This window comes from Caretta caretta, chromosome 2 (assembly GCF_965140235.1).
Source record: "Caretta caretta isolate rCarCar2 chromosome 2, rCarCar1.hap1, whole genome shotgun sequence".
Taxonomy (NCBI): Eukaryota; Metazoa; Chordata; order Testudines; family Cheloniidae; genus Caretta; species Caretta caretta.
Genome location: NC_134207.1, coordinates 89194558 through 89220368, shown reverse-complemented (window position 1 = coordinate 89220368; position 25811 = coordinate 89194558). Strand labels below are relative to the sequence as shown.

At 41.4% G+C, this 25811-nt stretch overlaps 1 protein-coding gene and 1 long non-coding RNA gene across 5 annotated transcripts in view; one reads left to right on the top strand and one right to left on the bottom strand.

The window, feature by feature from the left end:
• Positions 1-25811, bottom strand: part of NDUFV2 (NADH:ubiquinone oxidoreductase core subunit V2) — a 52944-nt gene that overhangs the window by 8573 nt on the left and 18560 nt on the right. For both annotated transcript variants that reach the window (XR_007355265.2, XM_048840278.2), the window contains exons 3-6: positions 8941-9003; positions 8746-8862; positions 5427-5595; positions 663-772 (exon numbers count right to left, since the gene is read on the bottom strand). Coding sequence is in view for 1 of the 2 variants with exons in the window: in XM_048840278.2 (XP_048696235.1) it covers positions 663-772; positions 5427-5595; positions 8746-8862; positions 8941-9003 (459 nt within the window). In the remaining variant the exon portion in view is untranslated. The remainder of the gene's footprint in view (positions 1-662; positions 773-5426; positions 5596-8745; positions 8863-8940; positions 9004-25811) is intronic.
• Positions 1-25811, top strand: part of LOC125632323 (uncharacterized) — a 51651-nt gene that overhangs the window by 20432 nt on the left and 5408 nt on the right. For 2 of the 3 annotated variants that reach the window (XR_007355267.2, XR_007355266.2), the window contains exons 2-3: positions 17072-17194; positions 17472-21480. This is a non-coding gene — a long non-coding RNA (uncharacterized LOC125632323). The remainder of the gene's footprint in view (positions 1-17071; positions 17195-17471; positions 21481-25811) is intronic. The other variant, XR_007355268.2, reaches the window with a different exon arrangement.

Here is a 25811-nt window from a genome sequence, read left to right as displayed (position 1 = left end):
CTAAGGCTGCTACCACTCCAGAATATGCTAGCCTTTTTTATTATTATTAATGTAATCAATTAAGGGAAACAATCAACAGAGGAGAATGTCACTCAGAAAACTTCAAAGATTGAAAAAGGATTTGATAGAGGGATATACATTTGTTTAATAATAATGATCGCAGAGAGAACCAAAACCTCCTTCAACTAAAAGGTATCTATGAAAGTGCCCTAGTTCTACTGCCGGGATACCCCAAAATGTATTTCTGTATGTATTTTAATTATCTCTCTTCATGATTCTTTTACGAAAATATGAGTACATTAAAAAAATTTCCACTGGTCTCAGAAACTTTACCTGTATCACAGTGCATTGATGTGTATTTTCATGTAGAGAATATCATGTCACTAGAAGATGTTCCAGCTCATGAACTGTCCCTCTCCCACAAAATGAGAGCTGCTTCTCTTTACATTGATAATTAAACTTGGGGAAGTCCTGTTCCAATATCATTTTGAGAGATAAGCCACCCACAGAGTAGCAATATAAACGATCAAATTAATAAGTCAAATAACAACTTATATTGAGCTACTAGAACTTCATAATCTAAAACAATTACAATAATTTAGTGTAAATAATTAGCATGCCAGTTAAAACATTGTACTTTTCAAACAGAATGAAATACTTACATAATAATTATCATTTATTTGTACCATCGGTGCATTTACGCAAGCACCTAAACATTCAACTTCTACCAGTGTGAAAAGTTTATCAGGTGTTGTTTCCCCAACTTGTATACCTACAGTAATAAGAAATATTAGGGTAAGTGGTGATTATTTAATACATTTAAAGAAAAATCTTAAATATTTCTCAGCTAATCTATTGCTGTTATTTCACTTCATGTTGTAAAACATTTGTATCTTATTTTTACATGATTTGGACAATTTTCCTAATATCAACACTTAAACAGCTCCAAGATGCTTCCCATTAAGTAAAAAAAGCTTCATAAACTGAAACCCCTCAGATACATTTTAAAAACTGATTTACAGACTTGCTTCCTATTTCATAAAAATATTTTATAAACCAATTATAGGTATTATTGATTAATTGTAGAACTACCTATTCTATTTTTAGGAAGCAATGCAATAGGAGAAGTTACTTAAAAAGGAATATATATATATATATATATATATATATATATATATATACACACACACACATTTTACAGCAGCTCTAATATGTATGGGCCTGCTCCTGCTCCCATTCTGGGGACTAACTATGCATGGTGCTGAGTGTTCTCAATACCCACTGAAGAAACAGAGCAGGGCTAAGCATGCTTAGCACAGGCCATGGTGGTCAGAACCTTGCAGATTCAGGCATTAAGGCCCCAATCCTGCTAAGAGTTGTCCATGAGCTTAACTTTAATACCATAAGAAGTGCTGTTCATATGCATGACCAGTGCTAGGTCAATTAGAATACTGTCGTTGATTTAAAGAGGATCAGTATTGGGCATAAATTATCAATGGGTTAATAATTATTACAATGAAACTATGCAAACAAAATTAGATGAATAGCAGCAGCTGGGAAGAATCAAAGAGATCACGATTTTGTGAATGTGGTTAATTTCTGTAAGGACAGCTGTAGCAGTGAAATGTATTTTATTTCAAAACTATACTCCCTGGAACAGCTTCATGAAATACTTTTTCATGTGGCTCACAGGGAACTACAAGGAGCACTGCAAACCATATTTTATTCCAACAAATTCCATTTTGATAACAGGCTGCAAACAAGAAATGTCATCTTAATGTCAGATCCACACAATTATATCAGCCAGGTAGATTCTGAGTCAATATTTAAGGAACTAATTTTTTAAATACTAAAGATCCAAAATTACTAAGTATTACAAAGATTATATTTTATATCAGGATAACAAAAACAGTCTGTGTAGCAGTTACGTTAAATTCAGCTACGCTACTAAAAGCATATAGCATATATTAAAGGACATTATAGCAAGCCTGTCAAATGTTTTATTATTTATCAAGAAGCATTCATGATATTTTGTGTACATATGCAAAAGCATCACATATATTATAAGGCAAAACAACTGGAAGAATTCAAGTGTACTCCAGGAGATTGCACTGGCTTCTAACTTGTTTCCTGGTGAAATTCAGGTTATTGGTTTTGACCTATAAAGTCCTTCATTATTTGGGATCTGCGTATCTTAAAAACTGCCTATATTTTAAACTGACACCAACGATTGGTTGAGATTCTTGAGCTGCAAGTTCTTAGATATGATCACTTGTGGCTAGAGATGTTGGATCGTATTTAAGAAGTTCTGTATTAAAATCACAAATGAGTTTGATTCCCCATAGTTTAAATTCCAGGGTATTACTAATTAAGAGTCTCTTGATTTTTGGTACTGTTTCTCTCCCTCCATGTGTAAAACTTGCAAGCTGCTAATTGTGTTAGTACATTCTAAGACAGAGAGTCTGTTCTCAAAGCAATTCTTTGTAACAACTACTCACACACAGAGAGACTCAAAGCAATACTCTGTAACAACAGAAACAGCACCCAGAGACTCCCCGCCCTTTTGTTGTATTCATCTCGCTTTGTCAACAATTGTGATTAAAATAGAGATAGAGGATGTATGTGGATGGATGCTTGGTGTGGATAATAACTGAATGATCAGGGAGGTGCCAGCCTAAGAATCCAGTGTCCATCGGCTGAAGAAGGCGTCAAGTGGAAATAACTAGAGGACCCCCGGAGGGCAGACTGGAATCCACCCAACAACCTCAAGAATGGGAGAATCAAAGAACAAGATAACATCTGGCAGCAGGGAGCCGTCAGGAATGTGCCATGTGCTGATGATTCAGCAACAGCATGATGAAGCAATCCCCATAGACTGGCATAGGAAGAAATTCCTATAAAAATGTACTCTAGAAAGTGAGACCTTTGGAGTCCGATTCTGCAAACCAACTTCCAGGAGCATCAGATGAGCATCTGACAAGGCCCTGCTCCCTCCTCATGTCCAGGCCACCTGGCCAGTGGCTTGGCATGAGCAACTCTAAGGCTGATAACTATAACAACAACCTTGCAGAACCTGTGTGTGCCCGTGTGTATGAATGAATGTGTGAATAAATATGAAATTGAATGGAATGTTATAGCTATAACGGATTCTTTCTGTATTCACAATAAATGTGGCATTTTGCCTTTTCCCCTTTAATAAGATCCTGCTTGTTTTTATTTTATTGGTATACCAGAGACAGACCATCCAACTGGACAGCCTTTGACCCTTCTTCCCTGACTTAACAAGCCAAAGGTTTTTTCGTGGGAGTTACCTTCAGGACACTTTGCAAGGCATAGTTTTGATGGTTTGATTGGGGAGCCCGTCTGGCTGCATTGGCTACCCTTTTTACCAGCTATTTAGTTGCTGGCATTTGTAGTGTAATTTCTAGTAAGTAATATACATAGCAGTGTTTGAGAAGTGTAATATACAAATGCAAACCATTACAATAACAATGTTAGACAATCATTTCAGTGATTTCCTGATTTTATTATTTTATCTGTGCAACCTTAATATTAAATCATTGTAGATATTTTTAATTCCATTTACTTGTTTAAAACAATTAAGAGGGGAAGAACTTGTGCTTAATAGCACCACGATTAAAATGGTCCCCATTAGACTGAAGTTCACAGCATGGAGTGTTGATTTCACCCCTTTTCCTGCCATTTTATTTTGGTGGTAGAGTTTTCTCTCTTACATTTTGGGGGTACTTATCTTTGCTACAGAAACCCCCCCAACTTTTCATGAAAGCTTAGAATTTATGGAATATTGTAGAATGCAGGAAATATTGCAAACATCCTAAAACTGAGGAACAAAAATGTTTTACACAGCTTCAGTTTTTTTCTTGGCCTTAATGTTAAGGCAATTATTCTAGAGACTTGAGCTGGGTGTTAAAGCAAGACATTTACAATCTCTCTCATATCAGTTTTCCCACTGAAAGCATGAAAGTGGCAGTCCTGTTCCTGTCAGACTATGGAGGGAGAATGTGCACTGTGAGGTCACAAATGCTTGGGGCTTCTTTAGGCTCTGCTAAAATTCTTAGCAAATGCCCATGGAGCATATTTAGAAGTGTTTTTTCCCAAATAACTTTTTAGTTCCCCCTCTCCCCCCACTCCCTCCAAAACCAAGAAAAGGCATTAGTTCTCAATGAGTACTATGTTGTCACGATTTTAAAACTTTAGCCATCAAAAAAATCTGAACTTAAAAAATTTTAACACTGGAAAAAAACATTTTTACTCTCCTTGAAAACTGATATCGGGATTTTGTTCAAACTTTAAAAAAAATTCACCTTTGGACAGAAACCAAGCATGGAAATCTGCGTGCATAATAAAAGGTTATAATAAACTGTTTACTGCCTTAATTATAGTGATTTGTACCAACAGCTTCCTCTAAGCAGCACAGCCTGTGACACAAACCCATGACTTGATATTCCTTTCTGCTGCCTTCTTCTCCCTCCCTTCCTGCCAAACAAACCCCAAAAAAAAAAAAAGGCGGAGGGGGAACATCACTGCCTCTCATATTCAGGCAGGAATTACTCAATTTACTTTACTATTAGGGATTTATAAATTACATTCCCATTATTCCATTTAAATTAAACAAAGATTAGTAACACACTCGTATAGCAAATGTCTCTTCCCCACACACTGAACCATGTGTAGATATGCATCTAAGGAATGCTGAAGGGAACCTGACTAGCTGAGTTCACTGTTGTATGTCTGGTAGTCTTGCTCTAAGATACATTGCTTGAAAAAAAATAAAGGCTCATATCAACACATTTAAATCCCTATTAAGTTGGAAACAGTTATTTTTACTCAGAACTCTGAGCAAGGGCTTGCCTTCAACACCAGTCCTTGATTTCAGGTATATTCAATCATTACTTGGATTACTGGAGGAAAAAAAATGGTGCACAGCTACATTAGAGAAAATAAACGCTCTCCTACATAAAAAAAAAAACTTGATGAGACCCCCTTCCAATTGTTTGAGGATACTGACACAAGAGAACATGCCTCACCCTCAAAGGGATGGGATAATCTGAATGTTCTCAGGTCCCCAAAACTCACATTTTAACTTCAAAAAGGACAGATTTATTATCTGACAAATTGCCTATAAAAACATCAATGGGCACTCCTAGGCAATAGTTTTCCCCAACCATCACCCTTATATCTTATTCTGCTGTTAAAAATACTTATTCTTTTTATTTCAAGTCTAAAGTTTTTCAAATTTAGACTTCAAAGAGTTCATTTATGAATTTAAGTGTATTTTCTCTTTGTACTGTCACCACCATATCGATTCCTTGTTTAGAAAGTTTTTGTTGGATAGGTGAAATGTTAAATATTGTAAGCCTATAAAAACACACATAGTTATAGAAAACATATCATTTGCATCATACCAAGCTTCTTCTGAATAGCCTCTAGTATACCATCAGAGTCTCTCAGCATACACGGTGTAGTTGTGCAGATCTGAATATGGTATTTTCCCACAGGCTTCCGATTATACATTGTATAGAAAGTTGCTACTTCATATACTCTCATGGGAGGCATCTGTAAAACTTCAGCAACCTATAGGATGGGGAAGAAATTTTTTTAGGGAATTAGAACAATATCAGCTGAATGCAATATTTTCAAAAGCACTAATTACATTAATTCTGGTTCACAACACTGTAGTAGTGTACACACTGAAAAAATACAAAAATTACTTCTGCATTCTTTTGTTCTGAAGATAGCCAAAACAGATCACTACTGTGACTCTCAGACCTTTGACAAGTGATAGGCTGAAATTTATATAGTTCATGTTTCTAAGCTATTAAACCGTCTCATCAGCAGTAACCAGGCCTACTCTGATTTAGATGTACCAACAGCAGATTCTCAAAGAAAATACTTAAGATATATCCAAACGAACAAAATTACAACTGTGATGCTGGCAGACCAGATGCCAGCTCCTGCCCAGGCCCCAAGCCTCACTGAACAGTGGATAGCAAGACACTAGTCTGACGCACCTTTCTGTTAATATTGCTAAAACAGGTATTAGACTTGTAAAGATGCATTTAGTGTTTAGATTTCATTAAATATTTGTAAATTGCTGCATGTGTTAATCTCATTTATAATATCTGTAACCCATGCTATAAGGTAATAATTATTTGTTCTGTAACTAAAAATGTTTGCTCTGAAACTGCAAATCCAGTCAGGAAAGAAATCTCACCAAGTGTGAAATACTGGTTTGCACCCATGAAGATGTGTCATCTTCTCCCCAAAAAAAGGTCTATAGACATCAGACAAGCCATTGTGGACAAAAGACTGTTAACTGCTTCCCTCAGAGCCCTGAAGAGGGCATGCCCAAGCCCTCATCCCATCATAGCTTGAACACTGGGGAAGAGAATAAAAATGCCTGTGAAAGAATTTACTATTTCTATGCTGCTTGAATTCTGACGGTAGAGGATTTCTAAGCATAAGCAAGGGGACCCCAGCTGTTTTGCCTGGGTTAGCTCTAAAAGATAGGAAGTTCTATAATAAGCAGATTCTATCATCTTTCAAAATCTAACTCATTTGTATGCATATGCACACCTGCTTTAACATTGTAAATAACTCACTTCTTTTTCCTAAACCTTTAGTTAGTTTGTTACAGAACTGGCTATAAGCATTGTCTTTGGTGTGAGATCTAAGGTGCAAATTGACCTGGGGTAAGTGACCAGTCAGTCTTTGGGACTAGAAGTAACCTGAATATTGATGTGATTTTTGGTGTAAGACAACTATCACAAAGTCAAGCTTGCTTGGGTGGCAAGATAGATAGGAATGCCATAGGGGACAGTCCGTGACTCCAAGGTATGACTGTGACTGCGCTTAAAGGAGCTTAAACTTGTTACTAGGTTGGTGAAATTAATTATAGAAGGTGTACAGCCAGTTTGGAGTTTCTGCCCTGCTTCTTGACAGTCTGCACTGAGGTTGGCACTCACAGTCGTGAGCCACTGCAGGCAGCGTGACAACATCAAAAATAATTCTTTGCTGGAATGAAAATTGAAAACACTGGAGAACTAGGTCAGAGTACAAATTACTGTATCATTGAATGATATTGTTTCCAAGCCTCTGCATTACAGCAAAGCTCATTTTAAACTGGATGCTACAAATGATCAACTAATTCAGAAAGGACTTATAGGACTTCCATACACAAAAACAGCTTAGTGTCACTTCATCTGGCAAACATGACTGAGAAAACTGTAAAAACTACTAAAGCGATATGGTCATCACCTATCCAAGCCATAATACCGTTTTTTGTTTTTTTTTCCTGAAATGATTCCTCTCCCGGAGACATTTTGGAAAGTGGTTTTTTACCTCTTAGAGGGGCATATAAGGAGACAGGAGTTGAAACAACTAGATTATTCCCAACAAAATTCTGGGTTATTTATGAAGAAAATGTGTCCATTTCCGTTACATTACTTCAGCTGAAGCTGTGCTGGGAAAGATGGTTAAAGACAACCAACACTGCTCCTCAGAAGAACATAATTAATATTAGACCGGTCAGAAATTTGCCAAAGGAACATTTTTTCACTGGAGAACGCCAACTTCAGTGAAATGTTCCACAGAAACAGTTCTATTTGGACAAAGGTTCAACAGAAAGCAGACAGGGTTCTGACAGAACCCTGCTTGCCCCAGCCTCTCGCGCACAGGAGTGAGAATCTTTGTCTATAGCTGTATTTACACATTTGTACACAGTGAAAACTCACCTGTAAGTGGTGGGTATGTACTCACCATGGCTCAGGCAGGCCTCCACTGCCACTACCCATGCTACTGTGGCTACACTGCTATTTATACCTGTGCTGCTCAAGAAGAGCTAGCATGAGTATGGGAACATAAGCAAGATAATCATACCCCTAGCTCATAGTGTAGACATAGTCTAGAGCTGCGGTTCTCAAACTTTAGCAACCTGAGGACCCTCATTTTTATTTAAAAAATTTTTTTCCCCAAACCCTTATGACCCCCGCCTCCACCCCTTCCCCCAAGGCCCCACACCTCTGTCCCACGTCTACCCACCCCCGCTCCACCCCTGCCTTCACTTCCCTGCCTCTTTCTGCCCCCTCCCTGCTCCTCTCCCAGCACCTCCTGCACACCACTGAACAGCTGTTCCCTGGCATGCAGGAGGCACTGGGAGGGAGGGGAAGGAGTTGATCAGCAGGACCTGCAGAGCTCCTGGAGTACCCTCCTCACAGACCTCCCCCAGTGGTCTGTGGACCCATCTGAGAAATGCTGGTCTACAGCACAGTTTCTCTCACCTCCTCCAGATAAAGTATTACATTCAGCAGCACACATGGGATTCTCTCCTCCTAACTGAAGAAAGGGAGTCTAACCAGAACTTTGTCCCTCTTTCCTTTCCCATCAGCAGTGAACAGTCCCACACCTCTGCTTCAACCTTCTTCATTAAAGATCACAGCAAGTCTGAATAAATTTCACTTAAGTTTTGTTCTGCTGATACTTATGGAGTTTCTAGTATTAGGCAAGCATCACGTGCAGAAATATTCCCAGGGGCAGGATTCTCCTACAGGGAAATTTCTAAAATGAAATTGGCCTGGGATTCTCATGATCCTGTGCCAAATTTAAATCCTTGAATTAGCTTATTTTAGTATCGAAATTATAATTCTCATCTTATTAGTAAAGCTAAGATTTAGCTAAAAAAAATTGTAACAATAATGCTTAAAAAAAACCAAACAGATTAAGTACCTTGTTCATCGCTGATATGGGCAACCATCCATTCTGTCTCTGGGCCAGATCTAGTACCGGCATCACAGCAGCTGATCTATGTCCCTCTGGGTAGTGGTTTACTATTGCTTCTATTCTCTAGTTTAAAAAAAAAATTGTTTACAACACTTATTTAAGATTCAGATTTGGATACTTAACATGCCCTTTTCTCCATACCTTATAGTTTTCAGGTGTGAAATCAAATGGTGTATCTGGGTTATTTTCAGGAGTATCTCTGTGCTGCAAGGAAAAAAGAAAATAAAATGTCTCAAAATATGATTTCTCACACACACACACACACTCACTCATTTTAAGGCCAGAAGGGACCATCACGATCATCTAGTCTGACCTTCTGAACATCACAAGTTACAGAACCTCACCCACCCACTCCTGCAGTAGGCCTATAACCTTGGGCTGAGTTACTGAAGTCCTCAAATCTTGATTTAAAGACCTCAAGTTACAAGAATCCACTGTTTACTCTGCTTCAAGCCAGCAAGTGACCTCTACCCCAAGCTGCAGAGGAAGGCAAAAACCTCCCATGTTCTCTGTCAATCTGACCTGGGAGGAAATTTCTTCCTGACCCAAATATAGCAATGAGATCCTGAGCACGTAAGCAAGACCCACCAGACACACACCTGGGAAAGAATTCTCTGTAGTTACTCAGTTACCCTCTAACGTCCCATCTCCAGCCGTTGCAGATATTTACTATTAGCAGTCATGGATGCGCCAAATGCCAGTGTAGCAATCACATCATACCATCCCCCTCCACAAGCTTATCAAGCTCAATACTGAAAAAAGTAAGGATTTTTGGTCCCCATTACTCCGCTTAGAAGGCTGTTCCAGAACTTCACTCCTCTGATGGTTAGAAACCTTCATCTAATTTCAAGCCAAAATTTACTGATGGCTAACTTATAGCCATTTGTTCTTGTGCCAACATTAGCCCTTAATGTAAATAACTCCTCTCCCTCCCTGGTATTTATCCCTCTGATATATTTCTAGAGCACAATCCTCTCTCTCTTCATCTTTCATTCTGTTAGCCAAGTTCCTCAAATCTCCGTCCATAAGGTAGGCTCTCCATTCCTCCGGTCATCCTAGTAGCCATTCTCTGCACCTGTTCCAGTTTGAGTACATCTTCCTTAAACATGGGAGACTAGAACTGCACACATTTCCAGATAAGGTCTCGCCAGTGCCTTGTATAATGGTAATAACACTTCCCTAGCTCTACTGGAAATATCTTCTCTGATACATCTGAGGATTGCATTAGCCTTTTTCATGGCTACATCACACAGGCTGCTCACAGGCATCCTGTGATTGACCAATGCACCCAGGTCTTTCTCATCTGTCTCTTCCAACTGATATGTCCCCAGCTTACAACAAAAAGATTTTTTTTAGTCCTTAAATGCATGACCTTGCACTTTATACTATTAAATTTCATCCCATTTCCACTGCTCCAGTTTTCAAGGTTGTCCAAATTTCCTCGTCCGATACTCTGATCCTCCTCTATATTGGCAATATCTCCCAACTTTGTTGTCATCCACAAATTTTATTAGCACACACTCACTTTTTGTTCCAAGGTCATTAAGGAAAACGTTAAAGAAGATCAGTCCCAAGACCAATCCTTGAGGAACTCCATAATAACCTCCCTCCAATCTTACAGTTCACATTCCAGCATGAGCAGTTAGAGTCTCCCCTTTAACCAGTTCCTTACCCACCTTTCAACTCTCACATTAATCCCCATCTTCTCCAATTTAACCAATAATTTCCCACATTGAACTGTAACAAATGCTTTACTGAAATCCAGGTAGATTAGATCTACTGCATTTCCCTTGTCTAAAATAGTATCAGTTATCTTCTCAAAGAAAGAGATCAGGTTGGTCTGGCACGATCTACCTTTTATAAAACCCAATTAGTGTTAAACTCTATGTCCTTAACTACTCTTTCAAAATTTGTTTTAAGACCTTGCATACAATTGAGGTCAAACCAATGGACCTGCACTTTCCTGGATCACTTCCCCGCACCCCCCCCTTTCTTAAATATAGGTGCTATATTTGCAATTTTCCAAACACAGGGTACAACCCACCAAGTTTACAGATACATTAAAAACCCTTGCTATTGCACTTGCAAATTAGAATCATAGAATCATAGAATATAAGGGTTGGAAGGGACACCAGAAGGTCATCTAGTCCAACCCCCTGCTCGAAGCAGGACCAATTCCCAGTTAAATCATCCCAGCCAGGGCTTTGTCAAGCCTGACCTTAAAAACCTCTAAGGAAGGAGATTCTACCACCTCCCTAGGTAACGCATTCCAGTGTTTCACCACCCTCTTAGTGAAAAAGTTTTTCCTAATATCCAATCTAAACCTCCCCCACTGCAGCTTGAGACCATTACTCCTCGTTCTGTCATCTGCTACCATTGAGAACAGTCTAGAGCCATCCTCTTTGGAACCCCCTTTCAGGTAGTTGAAAGCAGCTATCAAATCCCCCCTCATTCTTCTCTTCTGCAGGCTAAACAATCCCAGCTCCCTCAGCCTCTCCTCATAACTCATGTGTTCCAGACCCCTAATCATTTTTGTTGCCCTTCGCTGGACTCTCTCCAATTTATCCACATCCTTCTTGAAGTGTGGGGCCCAAAACTGGACACAGTACTCCAGATGAGGCCTCACCAATGTCGAATAGAGGGGAACGATCACGTCCCTCGATCTGCTCGCTATGCCCCTACTTATACATCCCAAAATGCCATTGGCCTTCTTGGCAACAAGGGCACACTGCTGACTCATATCCAGCTTCTCGTCCACTGTCACCCCTAGGTCCTTTTCCGCAGAACTGCTGCCTAGCCATTCGGTCCCTAGTCTGTAGCTGTGCATTGGGTTCTTCCGTCCTAAGTGCAGGACCCTGCACTTATCCTTATTGAACCTCATCAGATTTCTTTTGGCCCAATCCTCCAATTTGTCTAGGTCCTTCTGTATCCTATCCCTCCCCTCCAGCGTATCTACCACTCCTCCCAGTTTAGTATCATCCGCAAATTTGCTGAGAGTGCAATCCACACCATCCTCCAGATCATTTATGAAGATATTGAACAAAACCGGCCCCAGGACTGACCCTTGGGGCACTCCACTTGATACCGGCTGCCAACTAGACATGGAGCCATTGATAACTACCCGTTGAGCCCGACAATCTAGCCAGCTTTCTACCCACCTTGTAGTGCATTCATCCAGCCCATACTTCCTTAACTTGCTGACAAGAATACTGTGGGAGACCATGTCAAAAGCTTTGCTAAAGTCAAGAAACAATACATCCACTGCTTTCCCTTCATCCACAGAACCAGTAATCTCATCATAAAAGGCGATTAGATTAGTCAGGCATGACCTTCCCTTGGTGAATCCATGCTGGCTGTTCCTGATCACTTTCCTCTCATGCAAGTGCTTCAGGATTGATTCTTTGAGGACCTGCTCCATGATTTTTCCAGGGACTGAAGTGAGGCTGACTGGCCTGTAGTTCCCAGGATCCTCCTTCTTCCCTTTTTTAAAGATTGGCACTACATTATCCTTTTTCCAGTCATCCGGGACTTCCCCGGTTCGCCACGAGTTTTCAAAGATAATGGCCAATGGCTCTGCAATCACAGCCGCCAGTTCCTTCAGCACTCTCGGATGCAACTCGTCCGGCCCCATGGACTTGTGCACGTCCAGCTTTTCTAAATAGTCCCTAACCACCTCTATCTCCACAGAGGGCTGGCCATCTCTTCCCCATTTTGTGATGCCCAGCGTAGCAGTCTGGGAGCTGACCTTGTTAGTGAAAACAGAGGCAAAAAAAGCATTGAGTACATTAGCTTTTTCCACATCCTCTGTCACTAGTTTGCCTCCCTCATTCAGTAAGGGGCCCACACATTCCTTGGCTTTCTTCTTGTTGCCAACATACCTGAAGAAACCCTTCTTGTTACTCTTGACATCTCTGGCTAGCTGCAGCTCCAGGTGCGATTTGGCCCTCCTGATAACATTCCTACATGCCCGAGCAATATTTTTATACTCTTCCCTGGTCATATGTCCAACCTTCCACTTCTTGTAAGCTTCTTTTTTATGTTTAAGATCCGCTAAGATTTCACCATTAAGCCAAGCTGGTCGCCTGCCATATTTACTATTCTTTCGACTCATTGGGATGGTTTGTCCCTGTAACCTCAACAGGGATTCCTTGAAATACAGCCAGCTCTCCTGGACTCCTTTCCCCTTCAAGTTAGTCCCCCAGGGGATCCTGGCCATCCGTTCCCTGAGGGAGTCGAAGTCTGCTTTCCTGAAGTCCAGGGTCCGTATCGTGCTGCTTACCTTTCTTCCCTATGTCAGGATCCTGAACTCAACCAACTCATGGTCACTGCCTCCCAGATTCCCATCCACTTTTGCTTCCCCCACTAATTCTACCCGGTTTGTGAGCAGCAGGTCAAGAAAAGCGCCCCCCCTAGTTGGCTCCTCTAGCACTTGCGCCAGGAAATTGTCCCCTACGCTTTCCAAAAACTTCCTGGATTGTCTATGCACCGCTGTATTGCTCTCCCAGCAGATATCAGGAAAATTAAAGTCACCCATGAGAATCAGGGCATGCGATCCAGTAGCTTCCGTGAGCTGCCGGAAGAAAGCCTCATCTACCTCATCCCCCTGGTCCGGTGGTCTATAGCAGACTCCCACCACTACATCACTCTTGTTGCACACACTTCTAAACTTAATCCAGAGACACTCAGGTTTTTCTGCAGTTTCGTACCGGAGCTCTGAGCAGTCAGTACCAGTTCCTTTAATATTCATGTACCAGTTCCTTTAATATTCTTGTATGGAGATTATCTGGGAACCCCTACATATGGTCCCATTAAATCTGTTTTTAAAGAAAAATTAAGGATACTTTAATACGGTATTCTCATATCTATAAACACTAAACTATCTAATATTTCAGATGAGTCTACAAGCATTTAAAATCTCACCTTGAATTTTAACTTTTACATGTCAGAAGTTGGGACTCTAATATTAAATGTTAGGCCAGCAACTATGAAAATTTGTATTAGCAAGTAAAGGAAAAATATATACCTGCACAATACTTTCTTTTTACTGTAGACAGGATCTAATTCGGTTTCCGAACTAAGAGATTCTGTGACAACAGTAAGGTCTGATCCATGAATCCTGGCTTTTAATTTTACCTGGTAAAAGCATAGAACAATACTATACTCTTTATAGCATTTATTAAAAGGCATCTGATCAGGATACATTAGCCTACACTACATAGTTTCAATAATAAATAACCTGATTTGACAAAAAAATTTCAAATAAGAAAATTTCACAGTATTCCTGCAAATTCTTAAGTCACTCTTAGAAAGTTATCAGAAATTAATAATGCTACATTTAGTCTTTAATCTCAAAATGGATGTCAGATGGAATACAAAGTATTCTAATGTCTGAAAGCATACATTTATTACACCATTATTCCATTTGCAACTTTATGTCCAAATTGATCCTACTTGCCCTGATTAAAATAAAAAGGTATGAGCCTATTTTCAGTTTCTCTCAGACATAAAATTAAAAATTCCCCTCTGAAGGTGCTTCCTCTTTTTGTAACTTTTATTTTATTTCTTCTCTATAAATCTGGCAAAACTTCTGGATTTAGAAGGTTTATCACTAAGGCCCTGATTCTGCTCCTGACTATGTGGGTAGATCCCTGTACCCATGCAGAGCCCCATTAAAATCAGTGGAACTCAGCAAGGGCACAGGGTTCGGATGACATATAAACTGCAGCACTGGTACCTAAAGAAATACTTCTCTATTTTTAAACAGGAAAACCTATCACACTGGATCATTTCAAGACATTAGGATGGGCATTTTAAAAAATAAAATCATCTGGGCATTTTCGAGTGAACTGTAAAGACTTTTAAAAATTGAAGTAAATTGCCTTTTAAGCAAAACAGACCATCCTTTATTTTAAATCATCTGAATTAAAATTATGAATTTTGAGCTCTGAAAAATCAATCCAAGTAGTAACAGGTCAACCTGAAGAAGAGCTCTTCAGTAAGCACTGAAGTTTGTCTCTCATCAACAGAAGTTGGTCCAATAAAAGATGTTACCACTCCCACCTTGTCTCTATTTTTCCTTTTAGATATATATATATAAATATATATATATATAAAAAATAAACAATAGTGCGGAGTTGTAGGCTTGGAGCACTAAGCAATCTGAAATATGCACAGTTGCAGACTACTAGTTCAGGTCCATTTGGCCACCAGGGTGGATAAAAATCAATTTAAAAAAATTAAAAATTCGAATTTTTTTATTTAACTGATATTTTTGATAAAATGCTTTTTGAGGAAAAAACCTACCTAAAGATAGTTTTAAATAAGATACATGATAGCCCAAAGATATCTCATCATAGAATAGGGATTATAAATTCTAATTCTGTAGTATGAGACAATATATTAATGTAATGTTTAAGAAAAGTTTTGTAAATGAGTTCCAATAGTTCATGGATTAGGAACCCAATCTTCTGGGCTTCCACGGGCTCCTGTATAGATTTAAGTTAATCTTTCTATCCACCCAATGGGACTCAGTGCTCAGTCTAGAAGATACCATCAGAGATGCTTAGTTTTGCAGTTCTCAAACTGTGGATGTGTCTCCCCAGAGGTAACATGCTTGTTAACAGCAAAAATGTTTTTAAATGGATGGATGGATGGAAGAGAAATAACAGACCTCAACCCTATTGTCCCTCTGCAAAGTTGTGTACAGAGTCAATCCCTTACCTCTCTCTAAAAGTGCAAAGTTTCAGAAAGTTCAATGAACAGAAGATTGCTGGGGACCAAATAGATCTGGACAAGGAGAAGAAGTCTAGAGATAAATGTGAGAAGGGAGGGACAGGCAGCAGAAACAAAAGTGAAACCGGTTGAGCAGCATATTTGAGAAGTCTTGGTCTTTCTGAGTGTAGCCTTCATTGATTTGAGATCTACCATACCCAGTGGTGAGCTGGAACCAGTTGTTAAATTTAACATATAACAATTGTTCCGCGAGGGACAACCGGTTCCAAAAGGCCTTCCAAATGTAACTGGCCAAAAGTGGCGCCTTAGGCGCCGACTCCATGGGTGCTCCAGCCATGGAGCAACAAGGGGAAAATCTGGTGGGTACAGAGCACCCACCAGCAGTTCCCCAGCCCCAGCTCGCCTCTGCTTCCTCCCCTGAACACGCTGCCCCGCTCTGCTTCTCTGTCCCCCCTCCCCCCCCCCCCGGCTTCCCACAAATCAGCTGTTCACGCAGAAAGCTGGGGTGGGCTGAGAAGAAGGCGGCTGCTTCCTCCTCAGGCTGAGGGTGGCGGAGGTGAGCTGGGGTAGGGGGGCACGAGGAGAGCTGCCCGCACCGCAGCAGGTAACCGCTCCCGTCCCAGCTCACCTCCGCCACCCTCAGCCTGAGCAGGAAACCGCCGCCTGCTTCTCAGCCCTCCCCGGCTTCCTGCCGAACAGCTGATTTGCGGGAAGCCGGGGGGGAGGTAGAGAAGCGGGGCGGAGGAGGTGAGCTGGGGCCAGGCATGGGGCAGAGAGCTGCCAGTGGGTGCTCTGCATCCACCAAATTTTCCCCGTGGGTGCTCCAGCCCCGGAGTACCCACGGAGTCAGCGCCTAAGGCTCCACTTTTAATGTGATCAGTGGGGGAGCAGCTGCTCCCCCTGCTCCCTCCCCCCAGCTATGATTTCCCGCCCCTAGAAGCCAGAGGGACCTGCCGGATGCTTCCTGGGAGCTGCGCCAAGTAAGCACCTCTAGGACTCCCCACCTCACCCCCCGGCAGGTGCCTCTGGCTCTTAGGGGTTCGGTGGGCACCCACTACGGTGTCTCACGAGACCCTCCTGCCCGGTTCTGGGGGCCAACAGGGGAGTGGGGTGGATGGGGCAGGGATCCTGGGGGGGGGGGAGGCGGCGGCATCAAGGAATGCAGGGGGGTTGGATGGGGCAGGAGTCACGGGGGGCGGGATTGGGCAACGACCCCCTCGTGGGGTGAGGAGGGAACCCGTTGTTAAGATTTTGGCAGCTCATCACTGACCACACACACTTAGGCGCCGACTCCATGGGTGCTCCAGCCATGGAGCAACAAGGGGAAAATCTGGTGGGTACAGAGCACCCACCAGCAGTTCCCCAGCCCCAGCTCGCCTCTGCTTCCTCCCCTGAACACGCTGCCCCACTCTGCTTCTCTGTCCCCCCCGTCCCCCCCCTACAATGGGAGCAGGCTGTAAAAAGGGAAAACCTACAATGGGAGCAGGCTGTGAGAGAGACCCAGTTTGGGAATGTTTTAATCAAGTTCCTCTACCTGTAGGAGAGACAGACATGCATGCAAAATGCAAACAGTGCCACAAAGAAATGCAAGGCCTGGTTGCCTGAATGAAACATCATCATTTCTCAGGAGGAAGCTTATGAAAGAAACATGAAGGATCTTCAGGTTGGTAAAGTTTTTTATTTTATGCTTCTTTCTTAAAGACTGCCTATCTTCCTTCTGGACTATTCTTGCATTCTCATGTTTGAGCAAAAAAATATAGTTGTTACTCTATGGTACTATCATTTTAGATGCAGTTGTGAAAAAAAATAGCTGAAATAGGCAGATCTTCCTTTTACAATTTCACCTTTAAAGTAGTACTGAGCGTCAGTGAATGCAATGAGTAATACTAAATGAGCAGTATGGTAATAAACAACTAACTGCATTGACTTATTTTGTTTAGGAGAATCTATCCTCAAACTTCAGGATTCTGAAGACTATCCACCTTCAGATCACCATCATTTTCTATAGTTTCAGAATTATCTGCCAACAATAGTGTTTCAGTCACATCATGTATGTCACATAGCCACAGTATATCACTTGTAGCAAAAAGGAAAAAAAATTTCCATCATCCATCATCTATAACCATAGATACATTTGTTATAAGAACCAGCAGATTACAAAAAGAGGTAATTGATGAAAAAATCACCTAGTTTGTTTATGCAACAAACTCTTCTTTCGGTATGACTGAGAACCCACACTTCATTAACATGGTTCAGTCATAAAGACCAGGACACAGTCCATACAACAGAGCAGATGTCGCAGGCAAATTGCTGGATAAAGTGTATGAAAGAAATTGAGCAGCGTGCAAAAGGTCTAGAAGGTAAAATTGTTAACCTGCGTCTTGATGGGTGGAGCAATGTCCACAATGATCCTGTTGTGATTGTCTGACAACAGAAGAAAGGAATGTCTTATTTACAGAAACAATTGGTACATTAGGAAATGCGCACACAGCAGAATACTTACAAGTAGCAGCAAGAAAAGCTATAACAAACTGTGGGGAAAAAATTCAAATGTCTAGTTCGCAGCTTGGTCACAGACAATGCTGCAAATGTATCCAAGATGAGAAGAACTTATTTAGAAGAGAGTCCCAAGCTAATAACATATGGTTGCAGTGCTCATTTGATGCATCTCCTAGCCAAAGACTTCAGTGTTCCAGAAATAAAGGCTAATGTTATTGAAATTGCAAAATACTTCCGTAACAACCACTTTGCAGCAGCTGCTCTGAAAAAAGTGGGAGGAACCAAGCTACCTCTCCCACAAGACGTGCGATGGAACTCAGTAGTGGACTGTTTTGAGCACTATATCAAGAACTGATGACAGTTAATGACAGTTTGTGAACAAAAACATGAAAAAACAGATGGCACTGTCACAGCCAAACATTGGGGTTAAGAGAAATGTTGAACACATGCTGAGTACCCTGAAGCCTATTTCTGTAGTCTTGAACAAAACACAGGGAAATAGCTGTTTTATTGCTGACGCTGTTGAAATTTGGAAGGAACTGAGTGAGAGCTTAAAAAAGAGAACTATGCAATGACAGAGTTAAATTACAAGCATTAAAAAAACGAACAGGACAAGCACCATCTCCAGATCATTTTCTCGCAATTATTCTCAATACTCAGTACCAGGGTCAAACCTGAACTGCTGAAGAAGAGGAGCTGGCTAGGACATGGACATCCAGCAATCATCCCTCCATAATGTCAACTATAATAAACTTCAGAGCTACGGGTGAACCATTCAAGAAATATATGTTTGCTGATGATGGTTAAAGAAAGTCACACCAGCCATATAAATAAGAAGAAAACAAAGAAAAAAGTGGGGCCACTAAACACTGAGGATGGAGTGGAGGTTAAGGATAATCTAGGCATGACCCAATATCTAAACAAATACTTTGCCTCAGTCTTTAATGAGGAGCTTAGGGATAATGGTAGGATGACAAATAGGAAGGAGGATATGGAGGTAGATATTACCACATCCGAGGTAGAAGCCAAACTTGAACAGCTTAATGGGATTAAATTGGGGGGGGCCCAGATAATCTTCATCCAAGAATATTAAAGGAACTGGCACAAGAAATTGCAAGCCCATTAGCAAAAATTTTTTAATGAATCTATAAACTCAGGGGTTGTGCCATATGTCTGGAGAATTGCTAACATAGTTCCTATTTTTAAGAAAGGGAAAAAAAAAAAGTGATCCGGGCAATTACAGGCCTGTTAGTTTGACATCTGTACTATGCAAGGTCTTGGAAAAAAATCTGAAGGAGAAAGTAGTTAAGGACACTGAGGTCAATGGTAATTGGGACAAAATACAAGATGGTTTTACAAAAGGTAGATCATGCCAAACCAACCTGATCTTCTTTGAGAAGGTAACAGATTTTTTTAGACAAAGGAAATGCAGTGGATCTAATTTACCTCGATTTCAGTAAGGCAATTGATACTGTTTCACATAGGGAATTATTAGTTAAATTGGAAAAGATTGGGATCTATATGAAAATAGAAAGGTGGATAAGGAACTGGTAAAACGGGAGACTACAATGGGTCACACTGAAAGGAGGTTACTAGTGGAGTTCCTCAGGGATCAGTTTTGAAACCAATCTTTTTATTACTGACCTTGGCATAAAAAACAGGAATGTGATAATAAAGTTTGCAGATAACACAAAGCTGGAAGGTATTGCCAATTCAAAGAAAGACCAGGATATCATACAGGAAGATCTGGATGACCTTGCAAACTGGAGTAACAGTAATAGGATGAAATTTAATAGTGAAAAGTGCAAGGTCATGCCTTAAGGATTAATAACAAGAATTTTTGTTATAAACTGGGGACGCATCACTTGGAAGTAACAGAGAAGGACCTTGGAATATTGGTTGATCACAGGAGGATGATGAGCCGCCAATGCGATATGGCCATGAGAAAAAGCTAATGTGGTCTTGGGATGCATCAGACAAGGTATTTCCAGTAGAGATAAGGAGGTGTTAGTACCATTATACAAGGCACTGGTGAGACCTCATCTGGAATACTGTGTGCAGTTCTAGTCTCCCATGTTTAAGAAAGATGAATTCAAACTGGAACAGGTACAGAGAAAGGCTAATAGGATGATCTGAGGAATGGAAAACCTGTTTTATGAAAGGAGACTCCAACAGCTTCTCTTGTTTAGCCTAACCAAAAGAAAGCTGAGAGGAGAGATGATTGCTCTCTATAAATATATCAGAGGGGTAAATACCACAGAGGGAGAAGAATTATTTAAGCTCAGTACCAATGTGGACACAAGAACAAATCAATATGAACTGGCGATCAGGAAGTTTAGACTTGAAATTAGATGAAGGTTTTTAACCATCAGAGGAGTGAAGTTCTGGAACAGCCCTCCAAGGGAAGCAGTGGGGGCAAAAGACATATCTGGCTTCAAGACTAAGCTTGATAAGTTTATGGAAGAGATAGGATATGATGGGATAGCCTAATTTTGGCAATTAATTGATCATCAACTATTAGCGGTAGATATGCCCAATGGCCTGTGACGGGATGTCAGATGGGGTGGGATCTGAGTTACTACAGAGAATTCTTTCCTGGGTGTCCGGCTAGTGAGTCTTGCCCACATGCTCAGGGTTTAGCTGACTTCCATATTTGGGGTTTGGAAGGAATTTTCCTCCAGGGCAGATTGGCACAGGCCATGGGGGTTTTTTGCCTTCCTCTGCAGCGTGGGGCATGGGTTACTTGCTGGAGGATTCTCTGCACCTTGAAGTCTTTAAGCCACGATTTGAGGACTTCAGTAGCTCAGACATAGGTTAGAGGTTTGTTACAGGAGTGGGTGGGTGAGATTCAGTGGCCTGCGTTGTGCAGGAGGTCAGACTAGATGATCATAATGGTCCCTTCTCACCTTAAAGTCTATTATTCTATTACTTAAGCATTTGTATTCAGAGACTGTTGAAGTGATAATCTCACTTTTAATCTTTAATCTTCTACCGATATAGAAAGAATATTTTCTTCCTTTGGACTAATTCATTCCAAATTGAGAAATCGTTTGGGACCTGAAAAAGCAGGAAAGCTTGTTTTTCTTTTCCAGATTATGAACAAACAGGAAGGCTGGCTGACAGTCGATTTAATTTTTTTTTTTTTTAATATATTTCATTTAATTATTTTAGTTAACAAAACAAACCTGAATTTAAAAAACCTCAATGTTTAACTAAATTCCAAAATTCATATGCTTGTTTTTAAAAATATTGTATGTTTGCTGTTGAATAAAAAAATCCAGAATGCATAACGTTGCTGTTTTAGTTAAATAAAACAATTTAAATGTCTGTCTGGTGATGTTCTCCTCCTAATACAGCATGGCAAGAAAATCCTCCAAATATTAACGATTAACCTGTTGGCGATATTTATGAAGTCACTGGGAGGTGAACTATTTCCCTCAACTACCTTTGGTAAATGAACTAACCAATCATTCATTTTCTGAGATAGCTGTAAAACTAAATTTGACAAGTTTTCAAAATAAATCACTTTAAAAATGTATAGTGTGTACCGCCTAAAAATGAAATTTACATCTGAGTTGTGAAGAATATATATTAAGGTTATAACAACCAACAAGAATGCACTTTTATGTAGAAATCCACGATTAAATAGAGTCTTCCTGTCTAGTGATTTAAATCAAATCCACCCTGACCCCGAACAAAGGGATAAAGCGCTGTCTATACTGGCACTTTTCAATGCTAAAACTTTTGTTGCTCAGGCTCCCCCCACACACACCCCTGAACAGCTAAAGTTTTAGCGCTGAAAGTGCAGCGTAGACACAGCCTAAGACCATGATTTTTAGTCTCTAGCAAAGATATGAATGTAAGCTCCCAGGCTTGTCTTTTGAAAGTGTTGCGCAGGTTTCCTTTGAGGAGGAGAACTGATAGGTCAGATACAAAGTGATGGGTCTGAGAAAAGGATTTGCCCACAGGTGATACGGTGTTTATGTTTTTATCATTTTCCAGTGCAAGTTCATATGAAAGCACAGTGATTGTCAGGGCTCACCCACATAGTTGTTATTGGGGCATTTAGTGAACTGGATTAGGTACACCACATATGATAGACGTGTAGAACCCATTACTCTTAGAAGCTTTGTTGTGGGGTGGTTATCATTGTAGCAGAGAAGATCGGTCTGCAGGTTTTGTTCTTCTGGCAGGGTATGGTGCTGCTTTGAGTTGCTGTGTCCTGCTCTGTGGGAAGCTTGCTTCTGATGAGCTTAGAAAGGTTGGGGGGTTGTTTGAATGCCAGAAGAGGGGGTTCAGAAAAGATCTCTTTCAGGATGGGGAACTCATCGAGTATGGATTATACAGTCTGATGATACCCCATAGGGGTTCCAGTGTGCGGTGATAGTTTACAACTAGGGGTACGTGATCCAAGGGGATTCTATTTCTGTATTGAAGCAGCTTCTCTTGGGGCATTTGGGTGGCTCGTTCTGTGATGTGACCTACTTCTCTGGTGGAATGTCCTTGTTTGGTGAATGTGTGTTAAGGTGTATATCCTTAGGTTATCCTAAGGGTTAAGTGTGTTAAGGTATATATCCCAGACTTTCCCCTCAGAGAATATTCTGTGGCATGAGAGTGCCTAACTGTAGATAACAGATTTCTTAGTGTGTTTGGGGAGTTTACTGGATCTGTGAAGGTAGGTGTGGCGATCTATGCATTTCTTGTATATAGTGGTCCATAAGGTTCCACTATTGAACCCGATGCAGCCCTCAAGCCAAAAAGCTTGCCTGCCCCTGATGTAGAAGGTCCCTGGTGTGGGTTTGTTGGGGAGGAGTTAGTAGAGGTTCTCTTGGAGTCATTTAGGACAGATTTGATGATTTCCTTAAATTCCTGTGTAAATTGCAGTGTGGGATCTTCACTGATTCCTTTCAGTAAGTTGTATCAGAATTGTCCGAGTTTCTAACAGACCAAACTCCAATTTAGCAACTTCGAAGGTTTCACATAGGGCTGTCAAGCGATTAAAAAAATCAATCACAATTAATCATGATGTTAAATAATGGAATACCATTTATTTAAATATTTCTGGATGTTTTCTACATTTTCAAATATATTGATTTCAATTACAACACATTACAATGCGTATAGTGCTCATTTTTATTACAAATATTTGTACTGTAAAAAAACAAAAATAGTATTTTTCAATTCACCTAATACTAGTACTGTAGCACAAACCTTTTTCTATAAAAGTTGAACTTTAATGTAGAATTATGTACAAAAAATAAGTGCATTCAAAAATAAAACCAACAATGTAAAACTTTAAAGCCTGCAAGTCCACTCAGTCCTACTTGTTCAGCCAATTGCTCAGAAAAACAAATCTGTTTACATTTGCAGGAGATCATGCTTCCTGCTTCTTGTTTAAAATGTCACCTGAAAGTTAGAACAGGCATTCTCACAGCATTGTTGTAGCTGGCGTCGCAAGATATTTACATTCCAGATGCGCTAAAGCAGTGGTCTCCAACCTTCTTATGTACAAGATCACTTTTTGAATTTAAGTGCAACCCAGGATCTAACCTGCCCCTTCCCCGAGGTCCCATCCGAAACACTCCATCCCCCTGCCCCCCCCATCACTCGCTCTCCCCTACCCTCACTCATTTTCACTGGGCTGGGGCAGGGAGTTGAGGTTTGGAAGGGTATGTGGGCTCTGAGCTTGGGCCAAGGGGTTTGGAGTGTGGAAGGGGGCTGCAGGCTGAGCCTGGGGCAAGGGGTTCAGGTGCAGGAGAGGGTGTGGGGTGTGAGTTCTGGGAGGTACTTTGGGTGCAGGAGGGGACTCCGAGCTGGGGCAGGAGTGCAGGAGGGACTACAGAGTAGTGGTTCCAGCAGGGGGCTCAGGGCTGGGGTTCGGGCTCCTGCCAGGTGGCACTTACCTTGGGCAGCTCCCAGTCGGTGGCACAGTGGGGCTAAGGCAGGCTCCCCGCCTGCCCCGCACCACACCACTCCCGAAAGCAGCCAATACGCCCCAGCGGCCCCTTGAGGGTGGGGGGGGGAAAGAGGGGAGAGAAGGCCTTGGCTCCACACGCTGCTCCTGCCTGCACATGCTGCCCCCGTAGCTCCCACTGGCCACAGTTCCCCGTTCCCGGCAAATGGGAGTTGCAGGGGCGGTGCTTCCAGGCAGGAGCAGCACTTCCAGGCAGGAGCAGCACATGGAGACCCCTGCTCCCCACCCACCCCACCCCCCGATGCTGTGAGGGTGTGGGGCTGAGGCAGGCAGGGAGCTTGCCTTAGCCCCGCTGGACTTTTAGCAACCGGAGATTGCAATCGACTGGCAGAGGCTCCAGGATTGGGCGATCTACAGGTTGGTGACCACTGCACTGAAGATTCATAGGTCCCTTCATGCTTCAATCACTATTCCAGAGGACATGCGTTCATGCTGATGACAGGTTCTGCTCGATAACGATCCAAAGCAGAGCAGACTGATGCATGTTCATTTTCATCATCATGAGTCAGACGCCACCAGCAGACGGTTTATTGTCTTTTTTGGTGGTTCGGGTTCTGTAGTTTCCGCATCAGAGTGTCGCTCTTTTAAGACTTTGAAAGCATGCTCCACACCTCATCCCTTTCAGATTTTGGAAAGGGCCTCTGATTCTTAAACCTTGGGTCAAGTGCTGTAGCTATCTTTAGAAATCTCACACTGGTACCTTCTTTGCGTTTTGTCAAATCTACAGTGTAAATGTTCTTAAAATGAACAATATGTGCTGGGTCATCATCCAAGACTGCTATAACATGAAATATATGGTATAATACAGGTAAAGCAGAGCAGGAGACCTACAATTCTCTTCCAAGGAGTTCAGTCACAAATTTAATTAATACTTTTTTTTTTTTAAAAGAACATCAGCAGCTTGGAAGCATGTTCTCTGGAATGGTGGCTGAAGCATGAACAGGAATATGAATGTTTAGCATATCTGGCATGTAAATCCCTTGCATGCCGGCTACAAAAGTGCCATGCAAATGCTGATTTTCACTTTCAGGAGACATTGTAAATAAGAAGCAGGCAGCATTATCTCTAGGGTCCTACCAAATTCATGGCCTTGAAAAACACGTCACGGACCAAGAAATCTGGTCTCCCTCTGTGAAATCTGATATTTTGTGGGCTTTTCCCTATACTATACAGATTTCCTGGAGGAGACCAATGTCTCTCAAACTGGAGGGTCCTGACCCAAAAGGGAGTCGCGGGGGGGGGGGGGGGCGGGGTCCACAAGGTTATTTTAGGAAGTCACAGGATTGCCACCAATGTTCCCTCTAATTTTTTCGACTCCATGTGCAGAATACACTTTTATGTGCACCAAGGTAAGTGTGGATGTGCACTACCAGTAGAAACAAAAAACCTAGATATATATATTTTTTAAAAGTTACCAAAGGGATAATTACTCCATCTAGGACAGGTTAGGCATTTTAGAACTCACAACTCAAAGAATTAAATTTAAGTGTAAGAGAAATAAAAATTATGAAATGCACAGACTAGTCAAAACACTAAAATAACACACTTTGAAAGAATAGAATTACAGAGAATATATGTGCATTGAATGAAGTAACACCACCACCACCACAAGTATAAGTGTGTGAGTGTGAGAGAGACTGTGCTGGCTGCTGGAGAAATTTCTGAGACGCACTGTGCGCTGTCTCTTTAAGGCACTCACTGAAAGCTCTCCTGCTCTGTCCTGACTGAGCCCTGTCTCCGCTGCCCCTGCTCTGCAGAGATGGGGTACATGGGCGGTGGGGGGCGCAGAAAGAGACACACTGTGAGT